The sequence below is a fragment of the Galeopterus variegatus genome, unplaced genomic scaffold (genome assembly GCF_000696425.1).
Source record: "Galeopterus variegatus unplaced genomic scaffold, G_variegatus-3.0.2 Scaffold22775, whole genome shotgun sequence".
Classification (NCBI taxonomy): domain Eukaryota; kingdom Metazoa; phylum Chordata; class Mammalia; order Dermoptera; family Cynocephalidae; genus Galeopterus; species Galeopterus variegatus.
In genome coordinates, this window is record NW_007748886.1 from 1029 (window position 1) to 11455 (window position 10427).

The window sequence follows — 10427 nt, forward strand, 5'->3', positions numbered from 1 at the left end:
TGGCCTCCCTACTTCCCAAATGTAGCCAAGCAGATGTGCATCTACGGGCGGAGCCAGCCACTGTGGTCACCCTCCCCCCAGCTGGCCATGGGGCTGTTTTCTCCAGTTGGGGCCACCGCCTTTCTCCTTGGCTACTTTTGCTCTTAAAGGGCCCAGGATGGGGGCTTAGGGCAAGGGACCAAGTCTGGGCTTCATTTTCTCCATCTGCCTGGTCCCCAACTGGTTGTGTCCAAGTGCATATTTGCAGTCTGACTGTGTGTGTGCACAGATGTGTACAGGAGGGGGATCTGTGTTTGCACGTCTCTATTTGTTATCTAGCTGGGTGCACATGTGGTCTGCTGATTGTGTGGCCTGTCCTAGTCTGTCTGTGGTCTCTGTGTGATGTTTACCTGCTTGTGTGCCCGTAGATCTCTGATTTCACTGTGTTTGTATTCGCCAGCGGCCTGACCATGGACCTGTACTGCCTGCCTGACCATGACCCTGTATGTGTATCTCATCTGGCTGGGCACCTGTGGCCCATGTGCACTTGTATGTGTCTCTAATCTGACTGTTTATGGGCCCCTGGTGACCCTTTGTGTGTACTTTGTCTGGCTCTTATGTGTGTGTCTGAGGTCTGATCTTGTGCGTGTCAGTGTTTGTGGTCTGACTATGCACAAGTTTTGTCTGAGTGTGTGTGTGTGTATACCCATCTCTGTTGCCATCTGTGTGAATGCATCTGCATCTGGTCTCCCTCTCTGTCTGCGGCCTGACTGTGTGTGTCTGTGGCCTGACTGTGTGCATGTTGAGCCCCCCAGCCTTCCACCCACCCCCACACCAGCTTCTCTGTTTCCCCACCTTGGGCCATGACCCGACCACCACCAGCCCAGCCCCGGAGCTGGGCGAGGTGACCACAGATGGATATTTTAGGAGCCAGAATCACAGGGGCTGCCCCGTCATTACATGGCACTGGTCCCTGTGGCCACGGCCTGGACCCGCCCAGGCCATGACCTGGGGTTGGTTCAGGGCTGACTGGGCCACAGGGCCCTCATTTTCAGGCCTCTCCCTGGCCCTCTGCCCTGGCTCTGGCCAAAGTGGAAATTGGGGAGATGGGGAAGGAGCCAGTCCAGGGTTCGAGGTGGACGATGATGGTCCCTTCTGCCATGGAGGAATTTAGGTTCTTGGAGGGGACACAGACACTGAATGATTAACATTTGTATTTAATTTAGGAGCTGCAGTAGATGCTGTGGAGGATGGTCTTAGTCATTTCTGAGGCTCTGGGATGTGGAATGAGAGGAGGGCTTGACCTTTGAGGGCAGAGAGGGCTTCCGAGAGAGTAACAGCTGAGCTGAGACCGTCATGCAGTGGGGGGTGGCATTCCTGGCAGAGGGCATGACAGAGGCAGAGGCTTGGAGGTGGGAACTCAGCTGGTGGGGCTGCCCCTCCAAGCAAGGGCTGCAGGTGAGGTCAATGAGAGTGGCTTCCCATGGGAGCCATGGGAGGTGTTAGAGCAGGGTAGGCACAGGCAGGTGTGTGTTTAGGAACAATCCATCTGGTGACCTGGGGAGGGGGGTCAGGTTATAGGGCCAGCCACCAGCATGGGCTGGAGTCTCGCCCTGCCAGAGGTGCTCAGTCCTGGATGGGGGGCTTATGCAGGGTTTGGGGCTCCGCTAGTGTGTGGGGTCGAGGTTTCATCAGAGTTGAGACTTAGCTGGGGTTGGGGCTCAGCTGGGGGTTGGGGGCTGCGGTAACAAAATACCACAGACTGGGTGGTTTATAAACAACAGACATTTGTTTCTCACGGATCTGAAGGCTGGAAGTCCAAGATCAAGGCACCGGCAGATTCGGTGTCTGCTGAGGGCTGTTTCCTGTTTCAGAGACAGCGCCTTCTCTCTGCGTCCTACATGGCAGAAAAGGCGAGGGAGCTCTCTGGGGCCTCTTTTATAAGGTCACTAATCCCACTCAGGAGGGCTCTGCCCCCATGACCTTATCACCTCCCAAAGGACCCACTTCCTAAAGCCATCATTCAGGAGATTACATTTCAATGTATGAATTTTGGGGGGACACAAACCTTCGGCCTATAGCAGGAGCCTAGCACTTTCTTCCATCCATCGCCCCATGACCCTTTCCCATTTTTCTGTGACCCTATGCCGCCCCCCACCCCCGTGACCCTTCCCCATCGCTCTGGGATCCTCCCATTGCCTCCTCCATGAAGGTCCCCCCGATTTCCTCGCTGCCCTCTCTCATGGCCACTGCCTTCTCTCTGCAGACGCTGCCCCATCTGACGCTCGGCTCGAGGCCTCTCCGTGAGGGACCGGGGGCCATCCCCGCTCCAGGGTGGAGGTCGGAGGTCACTGCCAAGCATGGCGTCTGCCTGGGGCCCTGGCGTGGCATCTGTCGTTGGTCCCATGGGCCTCCTTGTGGTCCTGCTAGTCGGAGGCTGCACGGCAGAAGGTAAGATGCGGTGCAAGGGTGCGGGAGTCGCATGTTTACAGGTGTGTGTGTGTGAACACGTGTCCCCACCTTTTCCCCAGGGCTCCCCGTTTGGTGAAATGGAGCTTCCGTGCTCCGTGTATGAGGCTGAGTGCCTGCTGTGTGCTGGGCCCTAAGAGATTCAGAGATAAATAATAGCAATGGCATTAATAAACCAGCGATGGGAATGATGTTGACAGTGTCTGTTTCCCCAGCGCTAACTGTGCACCAGGCTTGGTGCTGAGCACAGACATTACCTGCTGCATGTACTTTGAGCCTCATAAAACTCAATGTGTTGGTTCTGTTACCTTCCACATTTCCTGATGAGGGAAACTGAGGCTCAGAAGAGGCAAGGACTTACTCGAGGTCACTCCTGAATCAGCCACGGTGTTCACCTTCCCTTGCTGTGAGCTGAAACGCCAGCACCCAGTGGCAGACACACAGGCAGAGAAACCTTCCCAGGAAGAGCCAGAGGAGGCTTCTTGGGAGAAAGGGCATTGGGGCTGGGGTTTTGTGTGTGTATAGGAGTTCGCTGATGGAAAGGACATTTCTGGTGGAAGTGACAGCACATGGAAAGGCTGGAGGTGAAAGAGGTTGGTGTAGTTTACAGATGGGCAAGGCTGCATTTCTGGCTGTAACATGAAAAGGATGAGGGTCAGTTTCAGGCCCAACGCCAAGACCCACCCCACCAGGAGGGACCTAGAGGAGGCATCACTCAGGCCTGTGGGGACATAGTGGGTCACGGCAGTGGGGAAAAGAAAAACTGGGTTCCGCATTCAGGCTGTTTGAATCCTGGCTCTGCTGCCGACCTACTATGTGATCTTGGGCCAGTGACTCAACCTACCTCACCTGCTATTTCCACCTTGATTGAACGGGGCTCCCAACATTGCCTGCATCCCAGTATTCTTGTGCCAAGGTCCTGCAATAAGCCCCTGCCTGCTGCTTGGCATGTAGTGGGCCTGCGACTCTGTGTCACTGGAAGCATAATAAGTATTGCTGCGAGGTGAGGACCCTGGAGACATACTCCCTTGCCTCGTCCTTTCATGCTTTTTCTGGTTTTCATGTTGGTTTTAGTCCATGCCTTACACATTCCGGTCAGTCACCACAACCTGATGGGGTGGGGTGAATGCTGTTATCATCATCCCCCATGTACAGCTGGGGAAACTGAGGTACAGCAAGATGAAGTCACAGCCAGGAAGCGGTCATGGTGAGATTTGAATCCGGTTGCCTGGTGCCAGAGCCTGGTTCCCAGCCCACACCGCCTTGGTGCCAGCGGCCAGGCATGGGTGGGCTGTGATCTGTCCAGCCACCCCCACGGCCTGTGTCTTCCTGAGCTCTGTTCCCTGCAGTGGGAATGGCAGGCCACAGGTGCTGAGCATGGTTCGTTTTTCATTTACTCATTTAATTCTGGGTTTCTCCACCTTGGCACTGTGGACATTTGGAGCCAGATCATGTCTGTGCTGGGGACTGTCCTGTGCATTGCAGGACATTTAGCAGCATCCTCGGCCTCCACCTGCTCCATGCCAGGAGCACCCTACCCTCTAGTTGTGACAGTCCAACAAGCCTCCAGACAAAAATGTCTCACCCCCAGGTGAGAATCACTAATATAACTTAGCTGACTGAATAAATAATATATATACAACTTCAACGTCTTGTTCCCATAATAATTATCAGTCTTGGGCATGATATGGTATCTTATTTATCATTATACTGAAGCCTCAACAGCCCAGGAGCTGGGATTGTCCTCATTACAGGTGGGGAAACTGAGGCAGCATGGTGGAGGTCATGGAGTTTGGAGACTTCTCCAACCTGAGTTCGAATCCTGGTTCCCGTGTATTCATTCAGTGAGTTTTTAATAAGCATCTACTGGTTGCCAGGTGCTGTTTTAGGCACAGGGGGCAAACCAAACATCCCACCTCCTCACAGAGCTGATATGCTAGTGAGGGAAAGACATTTATGTGTACGGCATGGTGGGGTACTGGGGAGCAAAACAGCAGGAAAGGGGACGAGCATGTGAGGGGAGAGTTTGGGGCTGCATTTTAAGTGCGGGGTAGTGTCAGGGAAGGTTGCAGTGACGAGGTGACATCTGAGCAGGGACCTAAAGGTGCTGAGAGGTATGCCCCATGAGCATCCAGAGGAAAGGTGTCCCAAGCAGAGGGCACAGCATGTGCAAAGGCCCTGAGGCAGCACCGTGCCTGGCGTGTTGAAGGCATATTGAGGAGCCCACGTGGCTGGAGCAGAGTGAGGAGGAGGAGACAGGGAGGAGGGAGGGGACGGGGCAGATTGTGCGGAACCTTACAGGCTGCGGGGAGGACTTGGGCTATTCCCTGAGGAAGGTGGAAGCCATGGAGGGCTGTGGGCAGAGGAGAGAGGGGACCCGATGAGTCACAGGTGGCTCACGGGTGACCTCTGGCTGCTGCAGGGAGAACAGACTGTAGGTGGGAGCCAGGGGACCGGGGTCGAGGTGACTGCTGGTCCAGGTGGATGGTGAGGGAAGTGTGACCCAGGATGTCAGCACCCAGTGTGTAGCCGTGACTTGCTCAGTGGCTCTGTAATCATTACTGCTGTATTACTGTAGGTGTTGGTAATGACCTAGACTCAAACCCAGGTCTCCCTTCTCCAAGGCTGGGGCATGTCGACCACAGCAGGTGAGTCTGTTTAGCAGGAGCCCTGTTGTGTGGGATCCAGCAGCGGGGCTGTGGGCACTGTGGTTGGCACTGACAGCTTCAGGAGATGGCCTAGGTCTTTGGGGAGCAGATGAGTGGGGGCCGCAGCCCTCGGAGAGCCCCAGGCAAGCAGCAGAAATGTTCACCAGCCAGCAACAAGAGGGACAATTTATGCTCCATAAACAGCTTCTGGCCCAGTGGGGCCTTCCCAGGATGCTGTGGGACTGGCTTGGGCGGGGTTGGAGGGGACAGGGTGGGTGGGTCACCAGCTTTGGCACCAGAGTCTTCTCTGCAGAATCTAACATGGAAAAACAGAAATCGGGCCAAGCCAGGCTACAGAGTGGGAGGCTCAGGCCCCAGCCTCCAGAGAGGCCTGGATTCCCTTCCCAACCTCTGCAATGTCGGCATCACCACTCTGAACTTCAGTCTCTTCATCTAAGAAATGGGGACACCCATGGTGCTTGTGGTTGGTGAAAACCCACAACCCCATTTATCCAGCATGCACTCTTTCCAGTCCCCTGGAGCCGGGTGGGACTGGGTTGGAATCCTAGCTCTGCCTACCACGAGCTGTGTGACCAGCAGCCAGTCACTGACCCTTTCTGAGCTTCGGTTTTGCTCCTCCGTGACACAGGCATGAGAACAGTGCCGAGCCCTGCCAGGCCTAGCAGCTCGTGAGTGCTTGCTGTCAGGCCCAGATGTCCTTCCTGTGGCTCAGCCCCTTCTCTGAAAAGAGGGGGGATGGCTTGTCCCAAGGAGAGCTTTTAAGCATCCGCAAGAAATTTTCTAATGGGGGACTCAGTGTGGGTAGAGAAAGCTCTTCCAGGCTGGCTCGGATCCCTGAGTCGCCTGGAGATAGACTGAGAAGGCATCTGCTCGGCAGAGGGAGAGCATTTGGGAGGTGTAACCCCTCCAAGCCCAGGAGCAAGTGGGTAACAAGGTCAAGAGCTTCATTTTCTCCAGGGTCACCAGATACAGAGGAGGCACAGGGTCCTAGGGGACAGGGACTGCCCCTTGCCCTTCCTGCAGGGTACCACATAACCAGGTATCGCAGCCCAGTGCGATCAGGGCCTTGATGGGGGACACACCCTGGCAGGGTGGGGACATGAGGGGATCCTGACCCAGCCTGCAGGAATCTGAGGAGGCTCCCCAGGGGAGGTGCTGGCCGAGCTGAGGCTGGAGCTGCCAGATGCAGGGAGGAGAAAGGGGGTGCAGGAGGGAGGAACAGCACAGGGGGCTGAGTCCAGCTCCCGTCCTTCCTCGCTCACTGGATTGAAGGGTGCATTGGGCGTCTTCTGGCTCAGAGTCATAAACAAGCCACTGGATGCCTCTTTGCTACCCACAGCCAGCTTCTGCCCTGCCTTCCAGCAGCTCCCGAGGGACAGTTTTACCAGAAGTAAGATTCTTGACCTGGCTGCAGTGACTTTTCCCCATGTCCTTGGCTGGGGACACATATGGCCCCTGGTCATCATTCCTAGGAGAGGAGGGGGCAGCCCAGGCAGTCAGAACCAGGGAGGCAGGCCCAGCCTGGGGCTCAGCATGGAGCAAGGCATCTGCCCTGATCAGGATCAAAGCCAGGATGTGATAGGAGTGAAAGATGTGAGCTCAGGACAAAGACCCGGGTTCAAATCCTGCTGCTGTCATTTCTGGGCTCTGTGACCTTAGGCAAGCCTGTTAATGTTCTTGAGTTTGTACACTGGGATTACCAGTCACTGCCTTAGAGGGATACACAGAAGTTGAGCGCAGCCACACATGCCTATGTATACAGTAGGTCTAGGATTTTCAAGAGAGATGGCCAATGCAGACACATATGGTCGTATCAACAGGAGCAGACCTTGCATGACGGAGGTGAGACTTGTCCGGCCACTAGGGCAGGGACTGTGTTTTATTCAGAGCCCAGCCTGAGCCATGGATAGGAGGAGTTGGGGCCTCTGAGCAGCTAGATTTGGAACCTGAGGCCTCCTTGAGCTTTTCTGTGCTTCTGAACAGTTGGAGCTTTCCAGAACTTTCCAAATAAACCCATGCGTTCCCTGCACTGACTCCACCCATTTCCAGCCGATCCTGGAGGCCCAAAGACAAAATGTTGCTCAAGTTTGCTCAACCTCTGCCTCTCCTCAGACCCAGACTTTTACTAACTTAAAAAAAAAAACTTTTATCTAGCTCTTTTTCTTTAATCAGCTCACTTTTTTGTTTAAACAATTTTATTTTAAAAGATAACTTCAATTTATCTTTAAATAGTTTTAAATCCAAAAAAGCATCCAGGTACAAAGTCTCCTTCCCTGTGTCCAGTGACTCAGTTTCTCTCCCCAGAGGCAGCCACTGTTCCTACACACGCACACGCACACACACCACACACACCACACACGCTTCCCCATTTTCTTTTTCCTTATGATACAACAGTAGCATTTGCTATGCTTTTTTACCCCTGACCTTTTTTTTTTTTTTTTGCATTTAGTAGTAAATGTTCCATCAATAGCAGTTCATTTAAAAAGCATCTTTGCCGCTTTTTACAGTTGCATAGTATTCCACTGCACGGATATCCCGGTATTCGTTTGGTCAGTCCCCTTTTGTTGGATATATAGGTTGCTTTCTAGGGGACCTTGTAAGTATGTTGTAGCCCTTGAGTCTATTCCTAAGAATCTCAGATTCATTCAATTCTCAGTTCATTTTATGAGATACATTTTAGCATTGCTGGGAATGGAAACCCAGTATCCCTTCTGGTGATTCAAAGTTACTGAGAAAATAGTCAATAAAAAGAAAACAAGGTTAATGAATTCTGGATAGACACTGTAGCCTGTCCTGGCAGAGGCTGTTGAGGCTGCTTAAGGTGTTAAAAGACATAGTAACTCCCACTTGAGACTTTCTTGGAGAGATTTAATACATCTGATCGTCATTGTGGGGGATGGAGAATGGGGGTGCGAGAGCCACAGCCTGGAGAAATGAGCTTTGTTCAGCTCAGCCACTGGCTGCTGTGTGTGTCCAACCAGAGTAAGTGCCTTGCCTGGTCTGTGCCTCGGTTTCCTCACATATAAAACGGGGATTATGGTGACCCTGCCCCTGTGTGCTGTTGGAAGGATTAGATGTCACTCACCCTTTCTGAGCCCCTGCCTGCAGCTCAGATCACTCTCTTAAGCCCTGACTCCTCGTGTCCAGCCACCTCCTGGACGCCTCCCACAGACCGAGACTCTGGAGCTCTGGGTTCAAATGCTGGCTCTGATGCCATATCCCATGGTCCCTTCCTACATGGTGCCTCAGTTTCCCCACATGTCCCACTAGGGAATTAGATCAAGTTATCCCCTTCTAAATTTTTTAAGGGCCCTCCAGGGTTGGGCTGGTCACCACTGGGGGCCTCCATGTGCTGAGTTTGGGGACCCCAGAGTCTCAGGGGTTTCCCTTACACCAACTCCTGTGGCACTGGGTCCGAGTGCGTGTGCCCAGGTGAGGTTATGTCCGCATGTGAGCGTGTGTGGCTGCTGTGTCCAGGTGGGGATAGGGGGCCTTTGTGGGCCCCCAGATGCCATGGGGTGGGGGTGGGGAGGGCATTTGGCGGCAGCCTGTCATTTTCACCTCCCCTTCTCTCTCTAGCCCTCCCATTGGGCCCACGTGGTACCTCTGTGGCTGGATGGGGGTAGAGGACATGTTTGCATGACTCTGTGGGGTCCTAGCCACATGCCTGGACCCACCAGAGTCCCCCATCTTCCTGCTGTATCCCCAGAGCCCCCCAGGTTTATCAAAGAACCCAAAGACCAGATTGGTGTGTCAGGGGGCGTGGCCTCCTTCGTGTGTCAGGCCACGGGCGACCCCAAGCCACGGGTGACCTGGAATAAGAAGGGCAAGAAGGTCAACTCTCAGCGCTTTGAGGTGAGTCAGCGTGGGGGGGAGGAAGCCTTGGGCCAGAGTTCCCCCCGTTCCCCTCTAGATGAGGCCACAGCCACTCAGCCATGGGAGACATCACAGATGCCATCCCCACATGGGGAACCATCATGGACAGCCGTGGCTGGGCACCCTCTCCCACTCCCTCCCTGCCATGTGGCCCCACCTGCCTGCTCAGTGAGGGCTACTTTAGTGCTGTGTGTCCTCAGGCAAGGCCCTGCCCTCTCTGAGTCTTTTCTCACACACAGCACCACTGCACACAGAAGGAAATTCACAACTCTGAGTGCATGCACGTGATCAGGCACACACGTCACAGCACACCTTTACATGCCTTTGCATGCCTGTCACATGGGCTTACATGCATGTGTCACCTACCACATGCATACTACACTGTTTGCTTGTCATATGTACCCAGACCCGGGTCTCTATCTCCAGCGCATTTATGCTGGACACCACACACTTGCAGGTACACCCTCAGCTCCTCTTCCAGTCACCCTTGGGACTGTGGGGGTGACCACCATCTCCCTAAAGCCCAAACTGGATGGGAACCTTTCTGGGACCCCAGCCTCACCCTGTCCTTTCTCCCCTGCCCCCGGCAGACAATCGAGTTTGATGAGAGTGCAGGGGCTGTGCTGAGGATCCAGCCACTGCGGACACCCCGGGATGAAAATGTGTACGAGTGTGTGGCCCAGAACTCGGTTGGGGAGATCACGGTCCATGCCAAGCTCACTGTCCTCCGAGGTATTGAGCTCCCCAGGGTGGGTGGGGGAGGAACTGGGCTGCGGACTTTGGGGACAAATACCAAAGGAGCCATGAAAGTGGCTCCACAGCCTCCTGCTTTGGATCTTTTGGAGGACCTGTTCTTCCTTTTCTGGCCTGTAACACTACCGGGGCCCAGAGCCTACTGGTGGGGATTTATTGAGCCTTTGCAGGAAAGAGAAGTGAAGGGGCTCGAGTCATCCTCATTTATTGTCTTGATCATGCTCTTCTGATTACAAGAGGCTGATCCAACTCAAATTGGTTCAAGTAAGAAAGACAGTTAATTGGTTTGTGTAATTAGAATGTCCAGGGAGTATGCTGGCTTCAGGTTCAGCTGGATCCAGCGGCTTATGAGTATTCTCAGGGCTCAGTCTCTCTCTGCCTCTTGGCTTTGTTTTCTTCCATATTGACTTTATCCTCAGTGAGCTTCCCCCGTCCCTCCCCAATTAGCTTGGGTCACATGCCCCTCCCTGAGCTAACTGTGGCTCAGGAGGAATAAATACTGTGATTGGCCAGGTTCCTCCATGGACCCAAAGAGTGAGTCAGGCCACATAGATGGTTTAGTAAGGGGTGGTTACCCCAAAGGAACAAAGATGCCACTTTGTAGCTGTGTGACCTTGGGCAAGTTAATGAACCTCCCTGAGCTGCAGTTTCCTTATTTCTAAAGTAAGGTAATAGGGGCCG

General features: G+C 54.0%; 1 protein-coding gene across 1 annotated transcript; it reads left to right on the top strand.

Moving 5' to 3' along the window:
• Positions 1 to 2296: 2296 nt before the first annotated feature.
• Positions 2297 to 9725, top strand: LOC103583416 (receptor-type tyrosine-protein phosphatase S-like; the record flags this gene model as incomplete). The annotated part of the gene is made up of 3 exons (XM_008564733.1): positions 2297 to 2430; positions 8827 to 8972; positions 9584 to 9725. Coding segments are annotated over exons 1-3 (379 nt in total), but the record flags the coding sequence as incomplete, so codon positions are not given.
• Between the last annotated feature and the right edge of the window lie 702 nt (positions 9726 to 10427).